Source organism: Crocodylus porosus, unplaced genomic scaffold, assembly GCF_001723895.1.
Source record: "Crocodylus porosus isolate Cpor-Errol unplaced genomic scaffold, CroPor_comp1, whole genome shotgun sequence".
Lineage (NCBI taxonomy): Eukaryota > Metazoa > Chordata > Crocodylia > Crocodylidae > Crocodylus > Crocodylus porosus.
In genome coordinates, this window is record NW_017728926.1 from 2,033,116 (window position 1) to 2,045,990 (window position 12,875).

The 12,875-nt window shown below is 51.5% G+C and overlaps 1 protein-coding gene across 2 annotated transcripts in view; it reads left to right on the forward strand.

The window, feature by feature from the left end:
• CHD5 (chromodomain helicase DNA binding protein 5) overlaps positions 1-12,875 on the forward strand; it is a 51,302-nt gene that overhangs the window by 26,181 nt on the left and 12,246 nt on the right. For both annotated transcript variants that reach the window (XM_019541165.1, XM_019541167.1), the window contains 17 exons: positions 382-555; positions 1,544-1,685; positions 2,122-2,253; positions 3,054-3,171; positions 3,867-3,991; positions 4,919-5,150; positions 5,269-5,394; positions 5,577-5,749; positions 6,559-6,733; positions 7,146-7,232; positions 8,016-8,104; positions 8,331-8,464; positions 8,988-9,132; positions 9,348-9,507; positions 10,334-10,413; positions 11,097-11,226; positions 12,507-12,596. In XM_019541165.1, coding sequence (XP_019396710.1) covers positions 382-555; positions 1,544-1,685; positions 2,122-2,253; positions 3,054-3,171; positions 3,867-3,991; positions 4,919-5,150; positions 5,269-5,394; positions 5,577-5,749; positions 6,559-6,733; positions 7,146-7,232; positions 8,016-8,104; positions 8,331-8,464; positions 8,988-9,132; positions 9,348-9,507; positions 10,334-10,413; positions 11,097-11,226; positions 12,507-12,596 — 2,312 coding nt within the window. The remainder of the gene's footprint in view (positions 1-381; positions 556-1,543; positions 1,686-2,121; positions 2,254-3,053; positions 3,172-3,866; positions 3,992-4,918; positions 5,151-5,268; positions 5,395-5,576; positions 5,750-6,558; positions 6,734-7,145; positions 7,233-8,015; positions 8,105-8,330; positions 8,465-8,987; positions 9,133-9,347; positions 9,508-10,333; positions 10,414-11,096; positions 11,227-12,506; positions 12,597-12,875) is intronic.

Sequence of the window (12,875 nt, forward strand, 5' to 3'; positions counted from 1 at the left end):
CAGTGGCATCTCCCAGCATGACCAAAAACCCCATGTGTCAGTCAAGTGTAATGCCTGGACATTGTAGTGATGATTGCAGTAGAAAACATCGCAGGCACAGGCGGGCCCATCAAACAGGTGGATGATGAAGTACATGGTAAAGCTACAGCCCCAGCACTTTGTCCCCCCCTCCACTGGAGTTTTGGCACCTCAGTTAAGTTCTAATGGCTTATCAGGAGATGCCTACCCCGTTCTGTGCGGCCTTAACCATATTCCCCTGTTTTGTAGGAGAGTTCTGTGCTCATGGAAAGGCATGGGGGTACGATTCTCTTGGCCCACATGTCTGCCCCATGCCCTCCATCTCCTGCCTTGTGCCCCTCACACAAAGTGATTTTTTTGCAGCAACCTAGAGGGGTTCCTGGAGGAATTTGCTGACATCTCGAAGGAGGACCAGATCAAGAAGCTGCATGACCTCCTGGGTCCCCACATGCTCCGGAGACTGAAGGCAGATGTGTTCAAGAACATGCCTGCCAAGACTGAGCTGATTGTGAGAGTGGAGCTCAGCCAGATGCAAAAGTAAGGCGGTTGTCACTAGGGAGGGGGAGTCCCTGCAGAGCCTAAGAATGCAGGGCTGCTGGCTGCTTTCACACTGCTCATTTGTGCTGGGGGCAGTGAGATAGCAGCTGTATCTGATGATTTGGAAGCAAACAAATGGGGGATGTTTGTGTCTGTCCTGTTAGGGGAGACCCACACTGGATCATCCAGCCCAACCTATGAGTGGTGGGTTCCTTGCAGAGTTAGTGCTGCTCTAGGAACCTGCCAGAAGTTTTGGGCAGTGCCAGCCTGGCAGGGTGCCCTGGCACCTGGGCAGAGCAATGAGGCTGAGAAAGTTTCAGATTCTAGTGGCCCTGGGAGTCTTGACAGCTGTAGCTGCTGATACACAGAGGCCTCCAGCTCTGACCACATGTAGAGCACTTGCTGTGCTCCTGAGCAGGATGGATGCAGGTAAAAGGTGCTTGCTGACAAAACATGCTCACTGTCAATGGTTGGGTTCTCAGGGCTGAGGGATGGACTTGGCTTTCAGCTCAGCCAGAGTAGATCTAAGGTAGCTGCTCTGAGTCCCATGGAATTTCAGTGGATCAAGACAGACTCTTGCAGGGTGGAAATCTGACCCTGCATGCCAGGGCAGGGCACATCTCTGTTATGTGGGCTGCATTGTCCATATCCCAGCGGGCCTCTGAGACTCAAGAGAAGCAACAAGGGAAGCTAGCTTCATCCTCTAGGAGATGCTTGCTCTGGCGAAGAAACTCACTTTACAGAGCTCACAGCAACAGGACCCAGCCCCTCTCTGCTAGCGGAGTGACTATATTATCCAGCCACATAACTGACCCAGGTCTGCAAAGGCTTAATCCAAGAGGACTGTTGTGATTGTTGTTCATTTGTTTCTTGAAGTGCCTTGGCTAATGTCACCCATAGAATGAGTTCAGTGCCCTCACTCTTATGTCAGCCATGCGTCTGTCTGCCCATGTTCCTGATGGAATCTGTCCCATCGTTGTCAATTCAGGAAGTACTACAAATTCATATTGACGAGGAATTTTGAAGCCCTGAATTCCAAAGGTGGTGGGAACCAAGTGTCGCTGCTCAATATCATGATGGATCTGAAGAAATGCTGTAATCATCCATACCTCTTCCCTGTTGCTGCTGTGGTAGGTCACCTCTCTGTGAAAGCTTGTGGTGTGTTTGCTGTGCTGAGGGCCAGTGCTTCCTTTCTGTTCTTTAAATGCATGTAGTTGAGGCATCCCCTTGCACCCATCAGAAGGGAGGGTGATTTGTTTGGCCTGGCCTATTCAATGTGAGCACCTTCTTCCTGTAACCCATATGAATTCCTCCATGAAGTGAAGCAACTTTTCCTGGATGTGCATTGTGGATGTCCATGATGGCAACTTTCTGAGGGTGGGCTGCCATTGGTATAATCAGCCTGTGCACCAGTGTCAGAAAGGAGGGGACACATGATGTGCAGCCCTACACTGGTTTGACTTACTGCAGCTGAGAGCAGCACCCCCATTGAATTTAGTGGCTGCAGAGTTTGCCTACAGCCACAGAACCCCTCCAATAATGGGGATCCTTTCATCTTTTTCTCAGGAAGCTCCAGTCTTGCCAAATGGGTCCTATGATGGCAATTCATTGGTTAAATCTTCTGGAAAGCTGATGTTGCTGCAGAAGATGTTGAAGAAGCTGCGAGATGGGGGGCACAGAGTCTTGATCTTCTCCCAGGTGGGTGACGAGAGGTGGTAGTCTCTGGCCTTGAGGACTTGGAGTCCAGGGCATTGGGGGTGGCAGATGGAAAGAATTAACCTTTGATATATTGTTATGTTAAGCTTAAAGGTAAATTTTTATATGCACTGCCATGCTGTGTCATTTGGATGACTGATTCTGTTGCTCAGGGTAAAAGTAAAGAACCAGAATTTATTTTCTTTTAGAATCTTTTTCTCTTTTTTTCTTCAGAAGGGAATTTTATGTCTGGGATGGTACAGCATATAGAGTAGGGACACAGGAAAGGTATTCCCAGCTTTGCCACTGACTTGGTGTGTCACACTGGCAAGTCACTTATTATTCCTTACTGTCATTTTTCCAATATATAACATGAAAGGATAATGCTAACTCACCTTGCAAGCAGTGTTCCACATATAAAAGGTGCCAGATAAGCATGGTGTATATCCTGATGGCTTGCTTCTGCTTACATTTAGTCATCTGGGGGCTACAGCCTGGTGTGTGGGGTGATGGAAAAGTTCCTAGCATTGAGGGCATGGGTGGAAGAAAGACCTCTGGGCAAGGCATGCAGCCCCTTTGCTGTCCATCTGTATGGCACATAGCAGCAGGCAGAGAGCAGAGCCAAGACATATCAGGGCTCCTGTTTTGGCTCCTGATAGCAACAAAACTTCCTGGGCAGAAGTTTCTCCAGCCAGAGACCCGTTCTGTTCCTGGGGAAATTCTCGCTCCCTCCCCATGGTCCTGTGCTGGTGCAAGCCTCCCCTTCACCAGGGGAGAGCCTCACTGCTGGACTCTCTCTGCAGATGACAAAGATGCTGGATCTGCTGGAGGATTTCTTGGAGTATGAGGGCTACAAGTATGAGAGAATCGATGGAGGCATCACGGGGGGCCTGCGCCAGGAAGCTATTGACAGATTTAATGGTACTTGTCTTTCTAATAAAGGGAAACATCCCTTGGAGGCTCCCTTTCTTTGTTGTGCATGAGGGCAGGCAGCACACAGCTGGGCACAATAGGCAACAGTTCAGCAGTTCCTGTGCCTATCACTCTGAGCCAGGCTTTCTGAACAGGGTGCCATTGGCAAGGCAGCCAGAATGCCTTAGCATCCTCCGTTGGTTTTATACCAGGAGAATAATCCAACTCCTGTCCTTACTTAGCCCACAGGCACATGCAGGCACAGAAGGGCACACATGCCCTACAGAAGCAGGTTTTTTGCAGACACACCTGTCGCACAGCCCTTTGCAAATCTGTTGCTGTGCAGTGCAAGCTGGCAGTGTTGTCAGCATGGTAATTAAGAGGGTTTTTAATTATGTTGTGTGAGTGAATCCCAGGGCGCAAATGACAGGTGCTGGAAGTCTTATGCATTTCTTTTAAGTGGCTTGGTGAGATGCCAGGCTTCCTCAGGAGGTTGGGAGTGGAGTTCACCACCTCTGTGACAGTTTCCTCATGCATGTGGCGCTCTTGCTCCTTCCCTCCCCTATCTCACGGCCATGTGCTGGGTATGTGTATGTTGGACACAACCTTTGTTCACTCCCCTCTACACAGGGTCACACATTTCCTACTGAACCAAGCTCCTTCCAGTCTCACCTTTTGCCCCCTTGTGGGTTTGTATTCCTCAGCTCCTGGTGCTCAGCAGTTCTGCTTTCTCCTCTCTACCCGAGCTGGTGGTTTGGGCATAAACCTTGCTACAGCCGACACAGTCATTATTTATGATTCTGATTGGAATCCCCACAATGACATCCAGGTTTATTGCTTTTTCCTTTTCCTTACACTATAGTAAGTATGTTCCAGTGGTGTCCTCTCTGCTCATGGTTCCTATATGCTTGCTGACACTGAATGCATCTCAGAATCATTTTTCCTCTAAAGACCCGCTGATGCTTCCTGGAAAACCTTGAAAAGCATGATCCTGTGTAGAAGCCCCTCTGCTTTCCATGTCCTCTGGCATTGCACTGGCCTCTTTCTGCTCTCTGAAGGACATTCAGCATGAGAAGAATGTCTTTGTTCTATGGGATTCTCGCTGCATCTGGCTGCTCTTTCTTCACCATGAGTTACCTCCTTTGGGACATGGTGGTTATTTCTCAACTGAGAATTCCAGCCACCAGTGGGCAAAAAGCAGCCAGAGTGGGAGTCTCTTAAGGAACAACTCAAATTGCCCCCTTAGGTACACAGCAATGTGAAGAGGAATATAGACAGTTGCTCCATTGCTCTTCCCCAGGGCCAGGGAAATGGTGCTAAGGAAGAGAGAAGGAAAAAGACCAAGGAGGGATTATTTGCTGGTGGTTACTTGCAGGAGGTTAACTCCTCCTAGTGGCATTTCTTCTCACTTCTGTTTAGGCAGAGATATATGCTGGGGGAGGGGTGGAGGATGTGTGCCCATGAGTCTGCAACCAGAAGATCCTTGACTTGGACTTGCATGGCTTGTCCTCTGTCAGCCTGTCCTCATTCCACTTGCAAAGTCAGCAAAAAGAGAGGCCAGGCTTGCCAGGTTTCCATTGCCAGGATGGGAACTTGGTGAGGTGTTCCCAGGCTGGGTCTCCAAGTGCTGCAAGCTGGCGACATCTTTCATGGGGAGAGATGGGCTCCTGCAGCTGTTGAGATCAAGACCTGGTCAAAGTTGGTCACTGCGGTAAGCTGACCCTACCGGTTGCTCCAACAAGGGCTGTCCCTGCAGGCGTTCAGCCGAGCCCATCGTATCGGGCAGAATAAGAAGGTGATGATCTACCGCTTTGTGACAAGAGCCTCTGTGGAGGAGCGCATCACCCAGGTAGCCAAGAGAAAAATGATGCTCACCCACTTGGTGGTCCGTCCAGGCCTTGGCTCCAAGTCTGGCTCCATGACCAAGCAGGAGCTAGATGACATCCTGAAGTTTGGGACTGAAGAGCTCTTCAAAGATGATGTGGAAGGTGAGCATGGACAGGGATGTCTGGAGCAAGATGTCCAAGGCAGAGATGCAGTATAGTCCTACTGTACTGTGCTGGGCTGTGTCATCACCTGCCCAGCCTCTGCCCATTCTGCTTTCAGGCGTGATGTCTCAGGGCCAGCGGATCACCATGCCAGATGCTATCTCTCCCTTCCCAGAAGCCCCGGCCTCTAAAGGGGGTGCTGTGGCTCAAAACATGAAAAAAAAACATGGCGGCACCCCACCAGGTGGGTAAGGCAGGAGAGTGTGGGCACCAGCTGCCCATTTGACTGCTTCCCAGTCAGGAGTCCCTTCTTTTGCTATGCCCAGGCCAATGGTCCTGGTTCTGGAAGAGGGGACACTGCGGGGAGCCTTCAGCTCCCTGCATCCCAGGCTTTTGTGGTGACCTCTCCTGTGCTTTGTCTTCAAGGGGACAACAAGGACGTGGAGGACAGCAGCGTGATCCACTACGACGATGCTGCCATCTCCAAGCTGCTGGACCGGAACCAGGATGCAACTGATGACACTGAGTTGCAGAACATGAACGAGTATCTCAGCTCCTTTAAAGTGGCCCAGTATGTTGTGAGAGAAGAGGACGGTGTGGTAATGTGACCAGTATCATGTCTTTTCGTTTAACCCCTCCTGTGCATTCCTCTGTTGGTGTTTCCTCCTCCTCCTTTGTTTCTTTTTCTTCTTGTTTTGCCACTATTTCTGGAAGTGGGAGGGCTCCCACCTACCCAGTGTGTGTGATGGTGTTTGTTCATGGAGGATGGTAGAGTGCAGCCAGCAGAGCTGTCTTGCAGACCTGCAGCCTACTGTCAGCTAGTTTGAGTTCCTTGGAAAGCTCTGGTCTGGCCTGGCTGCCTTGCGGTCATGCATTTGGCTATCAGAGGAAGAGGTACTGGCCTCTTACTTCCTCGCACTCAACCAGTTGAGACACCTCAGGATCTTGGTTGGGTCAGGTAAGGAGGGCTCCATTCAGATAGGTGCCTTGGAGTCGCATCTGCCTCTGCACCCTCGGCTCTGGAGTCCCAGATGGAAGAGGGAGGACAGTTCTGTCACTGAGGCACCAGGACCTCCAGGTTCCATCCTCTGTTGGGTCTTCAACTCCCTGTGTAGCCAAAGGCTAATCCCTGAATCCTGTGCAGTGGTGCTGCCCTGCTTCACAAGATAGCTTCATGAAGGTCCGTGAGGCACTCATGCTTTGGAGGGGCTGGACTGCCTAGGCACCTGCATAGACAACAGGCCCAAGCATGGTGCTGGGAGCTCTGCACCTCTAGTATGGTGGTCTGTGTTCAGTCCTCTCTGTGAGAAGTAATTTTGGGGGTAGTGCTGGAGTGGCTGGTCAGGGCATATCTGGGATGGTGCTGTGGCTGGCTGGGCTGGTAACCCGCTAGCAACTCTGCTTTCAGGAGGAGGTTGAACGAGAGATCATCAAGCAGGAGGAGAATGTGGACCCTGATTACTGGGAGAAGCTGCTGCGGCACCACTATGAGCAGCAGCAGGAGGATCTGGCCAGGAACCTTGGGAAAGGGAAGCGGATCCGCAAGCAGGTCAACTACAATGACACCTCACAGGAGGACCAAGGTATGGCTCCTGCCTGGGGACTTCCCAAAAGCCAGGGTACCTGATGGGATTGGTGGGGGCTGCTCATTCCTACCTGAGCTGGGGTTCATTAGGAAGATGAGCGCTGCGTGCCTCAAGGCTATGTGTGGTTCTTGGGGTGAGAATGCTTTTTCCCTGGTGTGGGGTGTCCTCCTTGTGACTCTCCTATTCCATCATTGCCAGGGAGCTGGGCAGATGGGGAGGCATAGACCACTGGATTTGGGTGTGCAGCTGGTTGGGGGAGAGCTAAGATGCTCAGGGCAAGATTGGCGGGATGCTGGGCAGGACTCAGTTCCTGGATTTCCACGTCCTCCAGGTGGCTCTGCCCTGTTCTGTGGGGTAGTCGCTGGCATGGAGTGCTCCCTTGACCATCTTCCTCCCCCCTTGCTGACAGAGTGGCAGGACGAGCTCTCTGATAACCAATCTGAGTACTCCATTGGTTCTGAGGATGAAGATGAAGACTTTGAGGAAAGACCTGAAGGTCAGAATGCATGATGGCAGGGCCTGCTTCCTCAGGACCCCCCTTATGACAGCCCCATAAGCAGTGGGGCCTTGCACTCACAGCCTCAGGCCCCATGGGCTGACTGACCCTCAGATATGCAAGAGCATGTTGATGGGAGGTGGTTGGGAGGCCAGGGTTTCCATCCTCATTCCTCAACTCCCTTTGGCCCTGGCCTGGGATGGCTGCAGGTGTACTCAGTGCAGAGGCATTTTGGCCACTGTGAAGCTCATTCAGGCTGTTTAGTAGAAAAGGGTCTGGATCATGGGGCTTCTGACACTGATTATTCTCCTAATTGCAGTCTTGGGGGAACAGGGTCCTTGGCACGCAGGGTAGATGAACCAGGTTTGGCTCCAAGAGCTTCCCTGGAAACAGCAGCCTAGCTAGATGGGGCAGGCTGCCAGGCACTCAGCCAAGGCCTCCTTTTCCTGCCCTTAGCATATGTAGTAGGAGGTGCAGACCCTGGGTTGGTCTCTGCTTGCCTGGTGCCACTCCAGGTGCCCTTGCTCCAGCTAGGATGCAGTTGGCATTCACACCCCTCATCTCTGCAGACGAGGAGCCTGAGGGGCTGTGGTAAGCCTCCCTCCAGAACCTGCCCCTGCCCCTGGTGGGGACATCAGGGATCTCAGTGGGGTCTTCTGTGTGCCAGGGGCAGAAAGTCATGTAACCCTGGCTATGTCCTGTGGTGGCTGCAAACTGGCCCTGGCTCTCTGGGTTTCTCTGTCAGCAAAGGTAGGCTATTCACCATACATTACTTGCCTCTAGGTGGCAGACGACAGTCACGGAGACAGCTGAAGAGTGACCGAGACAAGCCTTTGCCACCTCTGCTGGCAAGAGTCGGAGGGAATATTGAGGTGAGCATTGGCTGGCATGACAGGGGGAGAGAGGGACAGGGAAGTGCTCAGTCAGAGTGTTGTCAGTGGGCTGCCTCAGGGCTGCGCTTAGCCCTAGTGTGGGACTGACCCTTGCTCTTTGTCAGCTGATTGCCCTTGAGCAGAGCACCTCTGGCTAATTGCAGCCATGCCATGGGGCCCAAAGGGGTCCATGCACTGTCGTGATAGCACTGTATGCTCTCCACAGGTCCTAGGCTTCAATGCCCGGCAGCGCAAGGCCTTCCTGAATGCCATAATGCGGTGGGGAATGCCACCTCAGGATGCCTTCAATTCGCACTGGCTGGTTCGGGACCTGCGTGGGAAAAGTGAGAAGGAGTTCAGGTACTGGGATCCATCACAGACAGGGCAGGGCTTGCCCTGGCCTGGGTGCTGGCTGATGTTCTCATGTGACTGTGCAGGGAAGCAGTCAGGAGACTGCACTGAGACATATTGTGTGCAGGCACTTGCCTTGTCTGAAGCATGCATCAGGGTGGGTGCCCTCAGTGCTTTGCGCCTGTATCCCTGACAGGCTTGCCTGGAGCTGTAGTCTCCGCAGGCTGCACCTGCACTGAAAGAGGCAGAAGGTTTTGTGAGGGAGTTAGCTAAACTGCAGGCATAGGCTCTGTAGAAGTGAAGGACAGGACCTGTCCTTCATACACCTGCAAAGAGCGCCCTTACTGGTCCCCCTGGTTCTGCAGAAGTAGAAACCCCCTATCTTGATTAGTGTGTAATCCCATCCCCAGTGCTGCTGCTTTCATTCTCCTCAGAAGGACAAGAAAGCCCCAGGCTGGTCAATGTGAAGGTCTGGAGCTACAGGCCCTCTGCTGATGGGGGTCCCAATGCTAAGCCCCCCCTCATTTCCCAGGGCATACGTTTCATTATTCATGAGGCACTTGTGTGAGCCAGGAGCAGATGGGGCTGAGACCTTTGCAGACGGTGTTCCCCGGGAGGGGCTGTCACGTCAACATGTGCTGACAAGGATTGGAGTGATGTCACTTGTGAGGAAGAAGGTGGGTAGTTCCTGTTCCTAGCATGGTGCTTTGGGTGGTGTGGCATTCTGAAGATGTCACCAGCTCTGCTCAATGCCTCTGGCTTCTTAGGCTGAGAGAGGCTGGGGCTATTATGGATGGTGAGGCTATGAAGCGTGGGGGAGCCTCCCTTGTTGGCAGCTCTGTTCTCTTGGTGCATTCTGCAAGCAAGCTGTGTGTTTTGATGTCTGCCCCAGGTCCAGGAGTTTGAGCATGTGAATGGAAAATACAGCACTCCAGACTTGATCTTGGAGGGCCCAGAAATCAAAAAACCCACCGAGGTGGTTTCTTCTGATCCCAACACTCCTGTTCCTGCCAGTCCAGCACCACTGCAGATGGGGTCTGTGGCCCTGCCTGGTAAGTGTGATGTGGGCTGCCCAGGCTAGAGAAGAGTCCTGAGTCCAGAGCCAAGCTATGATGTGGGAAGCAGGCCAGCTGAATGTTCCACCTGTGTTTGGGGGGCTGCTGGGTGCCTCTAAAATCAAAGTGCTGGAAGGTATTTTTAAAACTGGGCAGCCAGAATCTTGAGTCAGTTCCCAGAACTGTGGCTGTGGCTCTGTGATAGCTCCCTCTGGCTTTTCTGACCACCTCCTAGCCCCCAGACTGGTTGGGTCTTTGCTGCAGAGCTGTTCTCATTCTCTGTGCCTAAGTCACTTTGTTGTATGTTAGCCCCACTCAAGTGATATCTGCCTCCTGGAAAATGATTCGTGTTTCCCTTGGCTGCATGGCAGTCTCATGAGAGCCCCTGGTGACTTGTATTAGCCCAAGCCAGAGCCTGGACTCTCTGTGGGTGCAGACAACTGGAGGTAAAAGTGCCACAGCACACAAGATAAGCCTGATAAGGGCACTGGTGTGGGGCTGGCATCTAAGTATCAATGAGAGTCCAGGCCTTGTTGCATCTTTACAGATGTGCTGGGACACTGGGTGGAGTTCCAGCACTGTTCTTTGCTCTTCCCATTACCAGTTCTATAGCATCCATATCTTTCCTGAAGCCTGGGGAGGAACTATCTTTCACTAGTAAGGTTTGACTTAAAGTCAAGTTTTCCTCTTCACCATTAGCACAAGAGAGCTTTCCAGTGAGACCCTGGCTCAGGAGCAGGAGGGTCGCTCGTCCCAGGTGAGCCGTGTGTAATGGCAGAGCTGAGCATGGTTCACACACTTTTCTTTTCCATGGTTGTTTCAGACAAGATAGAAATGCAGCTGGGGTTCCTGGAGGAGAAGGAGCAGGGGGAACAGAAGCCTGGGAAGCTGACTGAGAGCCAGGTAAGGGGGTTCCCATCAGCCTTCCCTTTTCAGAGTCCCACAGCTCTGTTAGGAGCACATGGCAGCACTCTCCAGAAACAGCACAGCTGGGACAGGAAGGGTTTATCAACTCTGCTGCCTTTCCAGCCCTGGCCCATGCCAGCTCAGGAACATGCTGCTGGCTCAGAGGCCTAGGTACCCTGAAGGCATCTTTCACACTTGCACCAAGCCCATGCAGTGGCTGAAACTCCCTTGATTCCACAAGAGCTGATCTGCCATCCCCCTGAGTGCCCTGGAGAGCTGTCTGTTCTGCCCTGTCCCACTGAGGCCTTTCCACTGTAACTTCTATCCCTCACATCTGTGCCCAGACCCTTTTGTACCAGGCCTGGGTGCACTGCAATGTACGTCAGTCGAGCTGGCAGGGACTCCTGGTTTTCAGCTCTGGAACTTTGGCTGCACCTTTCACCGCACCGACTCTCCTGTCAGTGCCCAGCCCTATAACATATAGGCCACCCCATCCTGGTCCTGTGGAAGCATCATTGACAGGCTTCCGAAGTGTGCTGCCTTCAATTGCTGACTGTGAATAGTGTTTCCCTGCAATCCTGCAGCACCACTCAGCCATGAGGCTAGGAGCAGTGCTGTCTGGGGCTTGGGGACCTGTTTGACCTAGAGCAGCCACCCTGGCATGGCCATGTGACACACAGGTGCCAGCAGGGGCGGAGAATGTCGAGAGCGAGGAGACCCATGAGAGCACTGAGCACAAAGAGAAGACACGAGAAGAGAAAGCAGGAGAGAGTGAAAAGGCTGAGTCTTTGCCTGAGTTGCCCATGAAAGGTGAGACTGTTTGTGTTGCCAGAACAAGCACTGTGCACCTAGCGCACCTGCCTAGCATTGTCATGGTCTGGGCTCAGACACTGCAGCCACAGAGTCTGGCTCAGGACTCCTCTTCCTCATGTGTTCTGACTCCCCTCTGTGCACTGGTGTGGTTTGCAGCATTGCCCTTCCTTGCTTACATGGCATACTCCTCATTTGCACATGATAAAACTTGCCCAGCAGCAAGGCTGGAGAAAATCTGCTCTGTTTCCCAGAAGCTGCTGTCCAGGCCAGACCTTGGTCCTCTCTGCCTAGAAGTTGCCATGTCTTTTTCTTGCTTTTTGTTTTTAGTGTCTGAATGTATCCAGTTCCCCAGTACCTCCCTGCTTGGTACTGGCCTGGTTTTCAGTGACCTGGTATAGCTTCTCTGCAGTGAACACTGGGTTTTTAGACTGAATAGACACAGGCTGATTCCAACCTGAAAGAGTTGGGGAACTTCAGAGCCAAACACCTGCTTTACCCATTGCTCCTTTCCAGAGTGTCATTTGCAGGAGAGCTGGTTGCTAACCCTGCATTTAGGCTGCCCAGTGCTTCCCTTCAGAAACCTGGTCTTTTCTTAAGTAACTCAGCTTTCTGCAGCTGGCCTATAAGATGTACCCTAGTGCCAGAAAGGGGCCTTGTCTCTTTCCCAGGCAGTTCAGTCAGGGCTGGTTGAGAGGTGTGTTCACATCCTATTAGAAGCTTAATTCTTGGGAGCAAACAGTGCTAGGGGGGCCCAAATGAAGCTGAGGGGAGCTGTTCCAGTGTGTGCCTAGGAGGCACAATAGACTTGGTAGAAAAAGAGATTTTTTTGCTCAAAATCAGCATGAAAAGCTGTAATTCCAAACTCTCCTGTGGGCTGAACATGCTGAAGAATTTTGATTCAGGGCTTGTGAAAGGTTTCATTTTGATAATGTCAAAACATTATGATAAATGTGATATGAATAAGATATAACATTAGCACTGATACTTTGATGGGATATAGAAGTAAAAAATGAGATGAACTGAAGTGAGAAAGCTGAAGCGGTTCAGTAGAATTTTTTTCCTACTGAAATTAACATGTTTCAGTTTCAATGAAAATGCTTTTTCATTTGGAAAACTGCTTTGTTAGAATTTGTTTTAAGAAAGCACCAATTCACAGGCAAGCAAATCGTTTACACCTTAAAAGAGAGAAAGGCAAAGCAATCCAACAATGACTAATTGTCATTCCTGAGCAGCATCTGACCTGCCAGTCTTCTCATGAGCCTGTTCCATTCCTACAGACAAGACAATTCAAGAAAAAGAAAAGCCACTGGAGAAGTCTGAGTTAAATGCCAATCAAGGGAAAGGGGAGGAGACAGATTTCAAGTCAGGTAAGAAGCATTTAATGTCAGAGACAACTAAGAACTAGCGCTGCTGCTCAGTGTTTAATGGGTCAGCCCCTGTGTATCTGAACCAGATGGGGCAACTGACAACTGACGCCCAGGAAAAAGTCAACTTATTAGCGGGTACTTTGCGTCGGTCTTGCATCAGTCCCATGGGACGCCCATGCCCACTACAGGACAGGGAGGTCTGGGTGAGGGAGATCCCCTGCCCTTCCTTAATGCTGACCTCGTGAAGGAACACCTTGAGAAGCTGGATACCTTCAAGTC